Genomic DNA, 14,027 nt, shown 5'->3' with positions numbered 1-14,027 from the left:
TGGTGTGTGACTGAAATGACTCTTTTGGACACAACCATATAGGTGAGTGAAAGGGTCCTCCTCCTGCTCAGCTCTGCTCTGAAGGTGTGAACCTCACACGTAAGGGTCAGCCTCCAGCAGAGAGGTCAGGGGTCAGGCCCTGTCCAGCCAGGACCTCTTTCCGGCCATGGATGAATTGGCCTCCCCCTCTCTCTCTGGGTTGTCCCAGCCTCATCTGTGATGTCTGCAAGAGTTCAGTTTGTTCTGCTCCGAGTTCCCGAACATTCCCGCCCATCAGAAGTGTGTTTGAAAAGACATTCCAGAGGAGGCCCGGCGTGGGACTCTTGGCTAAACAGCCTGTAACAGGACGCAGATTTCTCCGGTTTGGTTTGTTCCATGGAGCAGCTGTCTCAAAGATCCGTCTACCAGATAACCAACCAGATGACAGCGTTGATAACGTCAGCTTGAGGAGAGAGAGAGAGAGAGAGAGAGAGAGAGAGAGAGAGAGAGAGGAGAGAGAGAGAGAGAGAGAGAGAGAGAGAGAGAGAGAGAGAGAGAGAGAGAGAGAGAGAGAGAGAGAGAGAGAGAGAGAGAGAGAGAGAGAGAGAGAGAGAGAGAGAGAGAGAGAGAGAGAGAGAGAGAGAGAGAGAGGAGAGAGAGAGAGAGAGAGAGAGAGAGAGAGAGAGAGAGAGAGAGAGAGAGAGAGAGAGAGAGAGAGAGAGAGAGAGAGAGAGAGAGAGAGAGAGAGAGAGAGAGAGAGGCCTGTTCAAGTTCAACCTCGCCTCGCTGCACTAATGACAGGTCTAATAAAGCCCATCATAGACTTCACAGTCATTTAATCACTAGGACTGTCACAGTGTTTCTTAGATTCATTTCCTTGAGTTGTCAAGTAATCTAAGAATCCCCCATGCCTGTCACTCAGAAAGTAAATTAGCTCAGCTTAATTTTAAACTGGAACAAATATGAATTCTCTCCTTCTGTCTTGTCATACTTGTCACCCTTTGAAATATTCTGAATCCGTTAACGCATCTGAGAGTTGGCACATCGGAGCACTTAAAGAAACAGAGACACTACACAGCTGGATGTTTCAATCAGAATTTCATAACTTCATATGAACTTCCTGCATAAGGCTGGCTACTGACTGTATTATGCCTCCCCTGTCCCTCTCCTTCTCCCTTTCCTGTAGCTGGCTGTCAGACGGGCAGTTCTGCAGGGTAGTGGAGGACAGTGGGAACTATGTGGAGTGTGCCTGCTCCCACCTGTCTGTGTACACGGCCCATGCCGAGATGGCCGCCTCGGCCTCCTACAACGAGGCCTTCTACGCCTCAGGCTTCATCTGTATCTCAGGTACCGTATAGACGGAGGGTCTCTTTAGGTATACATCCAGTTTAGTTCTTTCAGTCCAACCTTTTCTTTATATCACTCTTTCTTTCTCTCTTCCTTTCTCCATATCTTCCTTATATCTCTCTCTCCCCATTCCCTATATATATCTCTCTCTTGCCTTTCATGTCTCCATTCTCCATATTCTCTCTCTCTCTCTCTCTGCCTCTTTCTGTCCTCCGTTACCTCCCACCCTGTTTTATATGTCTTACATTGTAAGTATTTTTAATCCAGTTTAAAACATGTGGGTTTTTATGTTCAATATGGAATGATACAGAATATCTTATTGTCTGATCCTCAGGTTTCGGCTTGGCCATCGTATCCCACCTGCTGTGTTCCCGCTTCCCCATGTTTGCTGCCAAATTGCTCACCCACATGATGATGGGCTGCCTTGGTACCCAGGTACGAGGACCACCCCCGTATTGTCCCCTCGCTGAATATCCACAAAACATAGACACGTCTTCCTCCATCCACAATGATGTTCCCGTGCATTCATTCTAGCCATAAGGCTTTTGAGTGGCGCAAACATAAAAAATGTTGTTCTTCTCTGTCTGGGTGTAAGTGAGCTGATTAGCACGTTTTGACAGTGTGGGTAGATTTAGACAGATGAGGAACCTTTTGAAAACGGTTATAGAACCATTCATCTCTATGCAGATCAATTTGCCTTGCTCTATAGGTCAGCAGCCCCCTCTACTCAAACACACACACACACACACACATACATCAACAGGTGCTGCAGAATTGTGCACAGGGCTGCCACAACCTTGCGGGCTAAGCCGTTAGCCCTGACAACAAAACAATCCTCCAGCGCCCTTTCCATAAAAACCATGGCTGCCGTTAACCGTTAGAGCGGTGAAGGAGAAATGTGGCCGGTGGGGGGCTACCACGGAGGAGTGTCTCAGCTCCTTCGGACCTGTGAGTGGGAGTGGGAATTTTCCACTGATCCCCAGTGCCTAACAGAAAAACACAGAGCCCCTACTAAACCTGTCTATCCATGGGGCTAAATACCCCGGGCACACTGATTTTATTGCTAAGTGGAGCCCCTGAACCTAAAAGGTTTGGGATGGAAAATTCCGTTCTGTCTTTTTCAGATACTGTACTGTACGTTGAGACCCGGGTGGGTGGGTGGGTGGGTGGGGTGGGTGGGTGGGTGGGGGGGGGGGGGGGGGGGGGGAGGTAGGTAGGTAGGTAGGTAGGTAGGTAGGTAGGTAGGTAGGTGTAGGGGATGTGTGTGTCCTGTTGAGCTGTTCAGTCTTTATGGTCAAGTTCTAGTTGAAGGCTTGGTAGGTTGTGTGCCCGTCATAGCTGAAGGTCTACTTGATTGTGTCCATGGTCTGGGCTTCTATCTTTTTTGTGGGTAACTGTACACATATTCTTCAATTTCACTTCAATTCATTGTACTTGCAAACCCATATAAACAAAGTCAAAATGTTAATGTCTCAAGCAACCAAAAGAAGGCTAAGTCCGGGGTTTCCCACTGGTAAATTGCTGAGCAGAATTGTTTTCCTAAGGTGTGAAAACAGAAAAAAGACAGGTCAATGGGACGTCCATCTTCCCATAACTAGCAGTCCCCTGAGTTTGACCTAGAGTTTCTTTGACACTGTGTGGTGACACAGTTGAAGGGTTCATCGAGGGGTTTACACTCAGCACCACAGTTCTGTTTAGCCACCTTTATGGAGCAACATTTGATTTGAAATGGGATTGAAACTCCTAAATCAGGTCAAGCGGTTGCTCCACTGTGTACATTTCCGTCACATACACATACATATATATATATATATATATATATATATATATATATATATATATATATATATATATATATATATATATATATATATATATATATATAATATATAAACGTATGTGGACACCCCTTCAAATGAGTGGATTCAGCTATTTCAGCTACACCTGTTGCTGACAGGTGTATAAAATCGAGCAAACAGCCATGCAATCTCCATAGACAAACGTTGGCAGTAGAATGGCTTTACTGAAGAACTCAGTGACTTTCAATGTGGCACCATCATAGGAGGCCACCTTTCCAACAAGTCAGTTTGTCAAATGTCTGCCCTACTAGAGCTGCCATGGTCAACTGTAAGTGCTGTTATTGTGGAAACGTCTAGGAGCAACAATGGCTCAGCCGCAAAGTGGTAGGCCACACAAGCTCACAGAATGGGACCGCCGAGTGCTGAAGCGCGTAGCTCGTGAAAATCGCTTGTCCTCCAGTACAACACTCACTACCGAGTTCCAAACTGACTCTGGAAGCAACGTCAGTGCAATAACTGTTCGTCGGGAGCTTCATGAAGTGGGTTTCCATGGCTGAGCAGCCACACACAAGCCTAAGGTCACCATGCGCAATGCCAAGCATCGGCTGGAGCAATGGGAACGCGTTCTCTGGAGTTGTGAAGCGTGATTCATATCTGGCAGTCCGACCGACGAATCTGGGTTTGAAGGATGCCAGGAAAACGCTACCTGCCCCAATGCATACTGTCAACTGTAAAGTTTGGTGGAGGAGAAATAAGAAATAGTTTGTCAAGATTGGTGTGGGAGAACTTGACTGGCATGCACAGAGCCCTGACCTCAAACCCATCGAACGTCTTTGGGATGAATTGGAACGCCGACTGCAAACCAGGCCTAATCGCTCAACATCATTGCCCGACCTCACTAATTTGTTTCACACTTTTTTGGTTAGTACAGTACGTGACTCCATATTTGTTATTTCATAGTTTTGATGTCTTCACTATTATTCTACAATGTAGAAAATTGTAAAAATAAAGAAAAACCCTTGAATGAGTAGGTGTGTCCAAACGTTTGGCTGGTACTGTACCTACATGTATACATACATTCTGTACATATCCTATGCGGCTGGCAGATGGCTAGGCTCAGGGGCCAGGGTTGAGGGTTCATCCTCTTTACGGGGTCTGAGGTGCCAGCTGATGCTCCAGTCTGTGGTATCAGGCCGAGCCAGAGGAGTATCTCCCTCTGTGTAATTACTCACTGACACAACCCTCTGCGCCAGGGAAATTAAAAGTGCCTCCATGATTGATTCTCACTCCTCCAGCATTGGCAAGCACATTCCTCCACCTTTTTATTCTCCCGCCCCCTTACCCTCTCTCTTTCAATATCTCACCCCCCTTTCTCGTTTTCTCTCCCCCCCCCCCCCCCCTCTTTCATTGTCACCCCCCTCTAAGATGTGTGCAGTCTCTTCTGGAGGCCGATTTGCATGGCTTTCATTTAGAGTTGTGAGTCTGGGAGTAAGTCTAGATAATGCCTTTCCTGCTGAGGCACAAGTACTTTTTGACCTAAAGTCTCTCGCTCTCTTTTTCGCTCTCTCCCTCTTTCTCTCTCTGTCTGCTTTGTGGTCATTCTTTGGGGTGTTTTGCATTTGGGTCATGATGACATACCTAGGAGATGACATCTGACGGTGTTCTATCAGTCAAACAGATGAGAGGGTTTAGCTGGAGCATATCAATCCTCTTTTTGTGGGGGATTGTTGAGCCCACGGCCTCCAATTCAGCGAGGCCAATTTTTCGAATCCGAAATCTCATTTCCCGACACAATGGCATTGGGATGAGGAGAGAACAAGGTTATCTCTGATGGTGACATCATTCTCATCAGGAACCATCAGCTTTCTCCTGCTGCCGTTATCAGTTCGATATCCGTCTTTTTTTTTACACCTTAACAGCCGAGCTCTGGGAATTTTGTAGCGATCAAATCACAATTTAAAGTCGCAACACACTTTACAGAAATGAAAAAAAGATAAGCTAGAACAGCATGAACTGTGTTCTGTAGTATAGCGCCATAAAAAAACACTTGCATAGTAAAAAAGAGAATGTAGCCATGCCCTTAACCAACTGATCTGGAGGGATATGTTAGATTGATTTGATTTAATATTCAGTGTTCAAGGATTAACAGTTTATTGTCCCAGGCTGCGCACCGTAGCAAAGTAGGCATATTAAGTAATATGGTGGAGTCGCATTGACCCATGTGTTCCTTTTGGCCATATATCAGGTCTGGTACACTCTGGTTGGCTCAGGATGGGGGTCAACCGGGGTGCACCAACCACCAACCAACTGACCTGGGGGACGTGGGGAGGCTGTTCATTAAGGTGCAGAGAGAGGACAGTCAGTGGTGTGGACATCGGACCCCCCCTGAGGGTGAGGAGTGATCTGTCTACTCAGCCACCTCCAGGGAGAGAGAGGTGACCTGGCCTGTCTCTGTGATTCACTGGTGCTCTGTCCGCCCGGGTGGTGGCAGACACGCAACGCCACACTCTGACAAGCCCTCCCCGCAGCAAGACAACAGAAGATTGTGTGGAGTGGAAATGTACCCGGTGCTGCAGCTCACCTGGCCGCGTGTGTGTCAACCACGTTAGGGCTCTTCATACGAGCGGCAATAACGCACATTTGCCCTGGGCAATCAGAGAGGGGCCGCCATAAACGACTTTCAGGAGTAAGGGCAGCGCTGGAGCTTTGTGTGTGTGTGTGTGTGTGTGTGTGTGTGTGTGTGTGTGTGTGTGTGTGTGTGTGTGTGTGTGTGTGTGGTGTGTGTGTGTGTGTGTGTGTGTGTGTGTGTGTGTGTGTGTGTGTGTGTGTGTGTGTGTCATCCTGTCAGTATGTGTGTGAGCTACGGGCATGCAACCACACTGGAGGCTAAAGAAATTTGGCTTGGTCCCTAAGACCCTCACAAACCTCTACAGATACACCATTGAGAGCATCCAGTCAGGCTGTATCACAGCCTGGTACGGCAATTGCACCGTCCACAACTGCAGGGCTCAACAGAGGATGGTGCGGTCAGCCCAATGCATCACCAGTGGCACACTGCTTGCCCTCCAGGAAATCTACAGCACCCGGTGTCACAGGAAGGCCAAGAAGATCATCAAGGACCTCAGCCACCCGATCCATGGCCTGCTCACCCCGCTACCATATACATCTGCATCCAAGCTGGGACCGAGAGATAGCCTGCTACCACCCAGTACTCTACCCTTAGAGACTGCTGCCCTATGTAAATACTAATTGAACAGTGGTCACTTTAATAATGTTTACATACTGTTTTACCCACTTTGTATGTATACAATATACTGTATTCTAGTCATGGCTCATCCTATATTACTACTGCTGTACAAACTTTTTCTATTCAAATAGTCCATACTGTCTTTACGCACAATTTGATATATACATGAAAGTGTTAAACAAATCAAAATATATTTGAGATTCTTCAAAGTAGTTGCCCTTTGCTTTGATGACAGCTTTGCACACTCTTTTTTAAAAACATTTTGTGCATTACTACATGATTCCATATGTATTATTTCATAGTTTTGATGTCTTCACCATTATTCTACAATGTAAAAAATTGTAAAATAAAGAAAAACCCTTGAATGAGTGGGTGTGTCCAAACTTTTGTCTGGTACTGTATATACAGTGCATTCGGAAAGTATTCATACGCCTTCCCTTTTTCCACATTTTGGAAAAAAGGGATTAAATGAATAAAAAAAATCAGTCTACACACAGTACCCCATAATGACAAAGCGAAAACAGGTTTTTAGCAATGTTTGCAAATGTATTAAACTTATAGAACAGAAATACCTTATTTATATAAGTATTCATAACCTTTACAATGAGACTCGAAAATTGAGCTCAAGTTCATCCTGTTTCCATTGATCATCCTTGAGATGTTTCTACAACTTGATTGGAGTCCACCTGTGTTAAATTAAATTGATTGGACATGATTGTCGGGGCCAAGGTCCCACAGTTGACAGTGCATGTCAGAGCAAAAACCAAGCCATGAGGTTGAAGGAATTGTCCGTAGAGCTCAGATAGTGTCACGGCACATTTCTGCAGCATTGAAGGTCCCAAAGAACACAGTGGCCTCCATCATTCTGAAATGGAAGAAGTTTAGAACCACCAAGACTCTTCCTAGAGCTGGTGGCCCGGCCAAACTGAGCAATCGGGGAAGAAGGGCCTTAGTCAGGGAGGTGAGCAAGAACCCAATGGTCACTCTGACGGAGCTCCAGAGCTCCTTTGTGGGGATGGGAGAACCTTCCAGAAGACCAACCATCTCTGCAGCACTCCACCAATCAGGCCTTTTATGGTAGAGTGGCCAGACGAAAGCCACTCCTCAGTAAAAGGCACATGACAGCCCGCTTGGAATTTGCCAAAAGGCACTTAAAGGACTATCAGACCATGAGAAACAAGATTCTCTGGTCTGATGAAACCAAGATTGAACTTTTTGTTTTGAATGCCAAGCGTCACTTCTGGAGGAAACCTGGCACCATCCCCTCGGTGAAGCATGTTGGTGGCAGCATCATGCTGTGGGGATGTTTTTCAGCGGCAGGGAATGGGAGACTAGTTAGGATCAAGGGAAAGATGAACGGAGCAAAGTGCAGAGAGATCCTTGATGAAAACCTGCTCCAGAGAACCCAGGACCTTAGAGTACTGGGGCAAAGGTTCACCTTCCAACAGGACAACGACCCTAAGCACACAGCCAAGACAATGCAGGAGTGGCTTCAGGACAAGTCTCTAAATATCCTTGACTTGAACCCGATCAAACATCTCTAGAGAGACCTGAAAATAGCTGTGCAGCGACGCTCCCCATCCAACCTGACATAGCTTGAGAGGATCTGCGGAGAAGAATGGGAGAAACTCCACATATACAGGTGTGCCAAGCTTGTAGCGTCATACCCAACAAAACTCGAGGCTGTGATCGCTGCCTAAGGTGCTTCTACAAAGTACTGAGTAAAGGGTCTGAATACTTAGGTAAATGTGGTATTTCAGTTTAATTTTTTTTAATACATTTGCTAAATTAAAAAAAAATATATTTTTTGCTTTGTTATTATGGGGTATTGTGTGTGGATTGATGGGGGGACTATTTTAATCAATTCTAAAATAAGGCTGTGATGTAACAAAATGTGGAAACCATCAAGGGGTCTAAATGCTTTCCGAATGCACTGTATAAATATTTATAATCCTGTCTTTGACATTGCTCATTTTGATATTTCTTAATTTCTTTATTTTTCTGGATTGCGTATAGTGTTTTTTTGCTAGGTGTTACTGCACTGTTGGAGCTAACACAAGCATTTCGCTGCACCTGTGCTAACATCTGCAAATCTGTGTACGCGACCAATAAACTTTGATTTGATACACAGACACTGATTCACATGCAGAAACGTATTTGTCCAAACAAAAGCATACTTCATGAGCAACCGTTCAAATGTGACTAAACACAAACATACAATCAACCAAAATGTGACGTCCAACTCATAAGTCACCTACCGACACAAACACACTTCCTCCCAAACATTCACGTCAGCGTTTTTCCAGTAACATCACTTTGTTTTGTATTTCCTTTTAACCTCTCCTAACCGCTGGCAGTTTGTCATCAAATTCATATGGTTCTCTCGTGTCTTAAATAGCTGTTTTGTCTTACACCTGAAAAAAAACAGAACACTTCAGAGGTCTCCATCTTGGTTTATATGTGCATGTTTATCCAGACAGTTGAGCAGTTAGGGCCACTAGCTTACATAACTCCTCTCTGTGGTGAATTGACGACTCACAGTTTTTCATTTATTCCCCCCGAGGCTAGCATATCAGCCCTGTTGCGTTCTGGTCCGACTCAGAGCATGTGAAACGTACAACCTTTCTCTCTCTCCCTCTGACGAAATTCAAATTCTTATCGGTCCCAAACTAATGGGATTTGTATGTAGAAGTGTTGTTACTGGAATTCTTCTCGCTGGTTCCATTAGTAGAGGCACGCGTTACATAATCGGATATGCATCGAAGTTCACCTTCTGACCCACAGAATCAAACGTGTCTTTTTTTTTAACCTGATGTTATCATAACTGACGTAACAGATAATAACTATGGTGGATTGTGTTCCTCAGCAGTGATATGTGGTGTGTTATTTATGTATGTATGGGACAGGCCTATTTCCATAGTCCCTTGCTGACAGGTCGGAGACATCACTATTGTGTGAGTGGGGATGGTGGGTCTTAGGGAGTATTATATATGTGGCATTGTTGGCATGTTCTTTATCTCAGGGCCTGTCAACCTGGCCCCTGTGTGTGAGTGTTTTTGGTTTTGCTATCCTTGTGGGTACCAGAAGTCCTCACAAGGATAGTAAAACAAGGAAAATTCGGACAAGTGGGGAAATTTTGCCAGTCTCCACAAGGAAAAAGTGTATTTTAGGTACAGGGTTATTGTTAGGATTTGGGCTTTGGCGTTAAGGTTACGGTTTGGGGTTGGGAAAAATAGGATTTTGAATCGGAATCAATTGTTTGATCCCCACAAGGATAGTAAAACAAACATTTCTGTCTTCCACTGTGACTTTCTGCAAATATCTTGCTCTCTGTTCTCACACACTCTGATGTTTATCCCAACGGTCAGGAGGTGTTTAGGTGACTGTAGTTGTGAGTAATACAGGATATCCTGTCGTTCTGGGACAGGGTCCAGGAGTTTGCACTCCGCTCCGCTCGCCTCTGCTGCCCACAGGAAAAAATGGGGAAGCTCAGAACTAAGGGATTTGAGATATCATCACTCTCCGCACTCAGGCCGGAAAAGGTAGTTGCTTAACCGCAGGGCCTGACCCTGTTTACTTTGTTAGAACAACTTAAGGAAAACATTGTGCTCATAGCAGTGACACATAGGGTCTGCTTCTCGTTAGGCAGTTCACAGTAAATCAATAAGAAGTGTGACGTGTGGCTGACATCAGAAAGCCTCCTCACAAGGCCTGTGTTATTATCAGAGGCCAGTCTGGAGGGTGTGGGGTGTGAGAAAGTCGGGAGAGGAAGAAATGCTGGCACTCACTCCACTCCTCGATTCCCCCAAAAAAGTCCCTTTCTGATCTGAGTGCCATGGGTTTTCAGTAGGACCTTGACAGATTTTCTCCTTGAAAACAATGCCTGGAAAATTATATTTTATTTTGAGTTGGTCCCACTTGATAGTAGACATGAAATGATGGTAGTGTGCTCAGTGCTACTCCATACTATTCAGTGGGAGGCTCTTCACCTTTCTGCTAATCCTAGCCTAATGACGCCATGCCATGGTGTAATGTAACCAAGGCCTCAGCCAGCAGGACAGGAGGGGATAGGGTGGAGATGAGGAGGGCCCCTAGAGGGGGTCACATTACGCCCCACCGGAAGGTTACTGTCTCCTCCTCTCTTTATCCATCTCTTTCTCTCATACTCAACATACTCCTTTCCTACCCCCATCAGCAATACCTCTTCTCCATTACATCTCTCTCTCTCCTCTCTGTCTCTTGAGATGAAGAAACAGGGCAGGGTCTGATTTGTCATTATGAGTGTGTTTCCAACCCCCCCCCCCCCCCCCCCCGTTTTAGACTATGCCCCTTTGCCCCAGCAGACGAGGTCATTCTCAGGTTTATTTTTTTTACCAACGAGGGGGGCTTGCCTACTGATTGTGATCCCAAAAACAGATGCACAGGTGGCCTTGAACTTTCCCCCTCTTTCCAGAAAAAGCTTTGCAAACAGAGGCAGGAGGCCAGCCTGACCTTTCTCCCGCATCTGACTCAGTTCTGCGGGCACGTGGACTGACTGCACCACCATGAGTGTGAAAAGATGTAAATGAAGCCTTTTCCAATTCAATCTCCTGTCTTACTCATTATTTTTTTGTATCACTCTTCAGCTCCTCCCCCCTCCATCTCTCTCTCTCTGGTGTCGTCAGGGGGTGACTGGGAGGACGGATGGCCCTGGTTGGCTCTGCTCTCTCCATCAGTCAGTCTGTGCTGTCTCTGCTGAGCTGAGCAGGGCCATCAGTGCCCTAGAGTTATGGACCCATCCTGAACCTCTCCTCAGTTCCCAGCCACCCACCCACCCACAGCGCTGAGCACATTAGAAAAGGGAAATGACACCGCTGCTGATGAACTCAGTTTTCATCCTGAGCCAATTGCAGCAACCCTCCCTAGCTCTATTCAATGTTGGTCTTGGAGGGACAAAACACTTCTGGTTTTCATCCTCTCCTAATCAGGGACTTATTCAGACCTGGGAAACCAGGTGAGTGCAATTAACAACCAGGTAGAAACAAAAAACAGAAGTGTTTCAGCCCTCCAGGCCTGGAATTGAACATCCCTGCTCTATACGAACTGCACACCCCTACCTACTACCCAAACCTGATAACGCTGTACACTTCTTATCACTGAGGGACCTCCCCCCCAGGTCTAATACCCTATTATGCATAGAGGAACATCCCGTAGTTTAAACTGTGCACCCTTCATAACTAAGGCACCCAAAATCTTGAAAGATCATATGCGTTCTGAGTTGGGCAACTACAAACAACTTCTCTGTATTGCAAAACATTTCCAAACATTAGACACACAAGAATAAGAAGTAACAGAGGAAGAGACGAGGTGAAAAGAACATCTCAATCCTTAGTGCCCTTCATTCTTGTACAAAACTGTATTCTCCCTGCCACAAACTATACCTCGGCTGGTCTAGTTCTACTTCCACCATAGGTGCTAGCAGTGGCGTGTATTCATGGATGCCAGGGGAAACCAGGCTTCACTAGAAAATGTACCAAGAAAAGAAGAAAAACATACACAAAATAATGTTTCTCTGTGTTTCATAAATTTCCTTCAATTCGCAAGAGGCTGAATATATCTCACCGGAGAAAGCATGCAAGCAAACGAAACAATGCCCCTCTGTCAGAGTATGTTTATCCAATCTATCGGATTCTGTCTGGTCAAAAACAGTTTGACAATGTTGTCGCCCATAGCGTTGAACGCAAGGAAAGGCCGGGGGGGGGTTTGGCCTCCCTTGGTAATTTGGATATTTTTAAATCAGCCTTGAGTTAAACTGAGTGAGCTCAGCTGTGAATGCTCCTGGCGCACCCCAAAAAAGTGTCAAGGGAAGCCAGATTGGATTTGGCTTCATACCAATCAGAAGCCAAATGTCATCATTGACAGAAAAAAAACTTGCATTTTTTGGAGTTGAACAAGTTTTAGTTCAACTGTTTACTGGTCTTCCCAATGGGTACCCTTATCTGCTATACATACATTGAATCATTGTATAAGGGCACAGGGTGAGACCCAGATGCAGACACGGGAGGCAGATGATTTCAGTCTTTGATATTTATAATAATCCAAGGGGTAGGCAAGAGAATGGTCGTGGACAGGCAAAAGATCATAACAAAGTCAGAGTCCAGGAGGTACAGGGTGGCAGGCAGGCTCGAGGTCAGGGCAGGCAGTATGGTCAGACAGGCAGGTTCAGAGTCAAGGCAGGCAAGGTTCAAAACCAGGAGGACTAGCAAAAACAGAGAAAAGGAAAAGCAGGCGCACGGAGTAACAGTCTGGTTGACTTGACAAAACAAGACGAACTGGCAACAGACAAACAGGGAACACAGGAATAAGTACCCAGGGACTAATGAGGAATACAGGTGACACCTGGAGGTGGGTGGAGACAATCACAAAGATTAGTGAAACAGATCAGGGCGCGACACATTGTCTCGCATTCAACCACACTCGGCACAGCCAGAAGAGGACTGGCCACCCCTCAGAGCCTGGTTCCTCTCTAGGTTCCCGCCTTTCTAGGGAGTTTTTCCTAGCCACCAAGCTTCTACATCTGCATTGCTTGATGTTTGGGGTTTTAGGCTGGGTTTCTGTATAAGAACTTTGTGACATCTACTGATGTAAAAAGGGCTTTATAAAAATATTTGATTGATTGAAATACACAGAGTGTACAAAAAATGAGGAACACCTGCTTTTTCCATGACATAGACTGAGCAGGTGAATCCAGGTGAAGCCTTGAGAGAATTGTAACCTGCATTGTGTATGTGTACCATTCAGAGCGTGAACGGGCAAGACAAAATATTTAAGTGCCTTTGAACTGGGTATGGTAGTAGGTGCCAGGCGCACCGGTTTGTGTGTCAAGAAATGCAATGCCGGTGGGTTTTTCACACTCAACAGTTTCCCGTGTCTTTCAAGAATGGTCCACCACCCAAAGGACATCCAGCCAACTGGACACAACTGTCGGAAGCATCGGAGTCAACATGGGCCAGCATCCCTGTGGAATGCTTTCAACACTTTGTAGAGTCCATGCCCCGACAAATTGAGGCTGTTCTGAGGGCAAGATGGGGTGCAACTCAATATTAGGAAAGTGTTCCTAATATTTTGTACACTCAGTGTACATTGACATTGTAATCTAAAAAATGACTTCATAGTAAGATAATACATCAATGCATTATCACTTATTTGGTTGGACAGCAAATACACTTTAAAGCCATTTTTCTCTGTTTGTTTTTATAAGCTGTTTGTGTTTGAGATGAATAAACAGGGCAGGGTCTGATTTGTCATTATGAGTGTGTTTCCAACTCTCCCCTGGTTTAGACTATGCCCCTCTGGCCCAGCAGACGAGATCACTCTCTGATTTTTCATTTCACCAACGAGATAGGCTTGCCTAATGATGATGACCCCAAAAACAGAAGTGCCGGTTGCCCTGAACTGTCCCCCCCTTCCAGAAAAAGCTCTGCAAACACAGGCGAGAGGCCCTTTCTCTCACTCAGTGCAGCCACGTGGACTCTGATTCTTTGTTTTACCACCGAGGGAGGTTTGCCCAATGAGGGTGACCCCAAAAACAGAGGTGCCTGTGGCCGTGAACTTTCCCCCTCTTTCCAGAAAAAGCTCTGCAAACAGAGGCAGGAGCTCCCTTCTGACTAACATAT

The 14,027-nt window shown here is 45.8% G+C and overlaps 1 protein-coding gene across 1 annotated transcript in view; it reads left to right on the top strand.

Annotated features, from left to right (window-relative positions):
* The window catches only part of adgrv1 (adhesion G protein-coupled receptor V1), a 197,173-nt gene that overhangs the window by 109,451 nt on the left and 73,695 nt on the right, over positions 1 to 14,027 (top strand). The window contains exons 82-83 of the mRNA XM_014160914.3: positions 1,166 to 1,326; positions 1,661 to 1,761. Coding sequence (XP_014016389.3) covers positions 1,166 to 1,326; positions 1,661 to 1,761 — 262 coding nt within the window. The remainder of the gene's footprint in view (positions 1 to 1,165; positions 1,327 to 1,660; positions 1,762 to 14,027) is intronic.

This window comes from Salmo salar, chromosome 20, assembly GCF_965601325.2.
Source record: "Salmo salar chromosome 20, fSalSal1, whole genome shotgun sequence".
In the NCBI taxonomy this organism is placed as follows: domain Eukaryota; kingdom Metazoa; phylum Chordata; class Actinopteri; order Salmoniformes; family Salmonidae; genus Salmo; species Salmo salar.
Note: the sequence above shows the minus strand (reverse complement) of the source record. Positions and strands in the feature narration are given on the sequence as shown.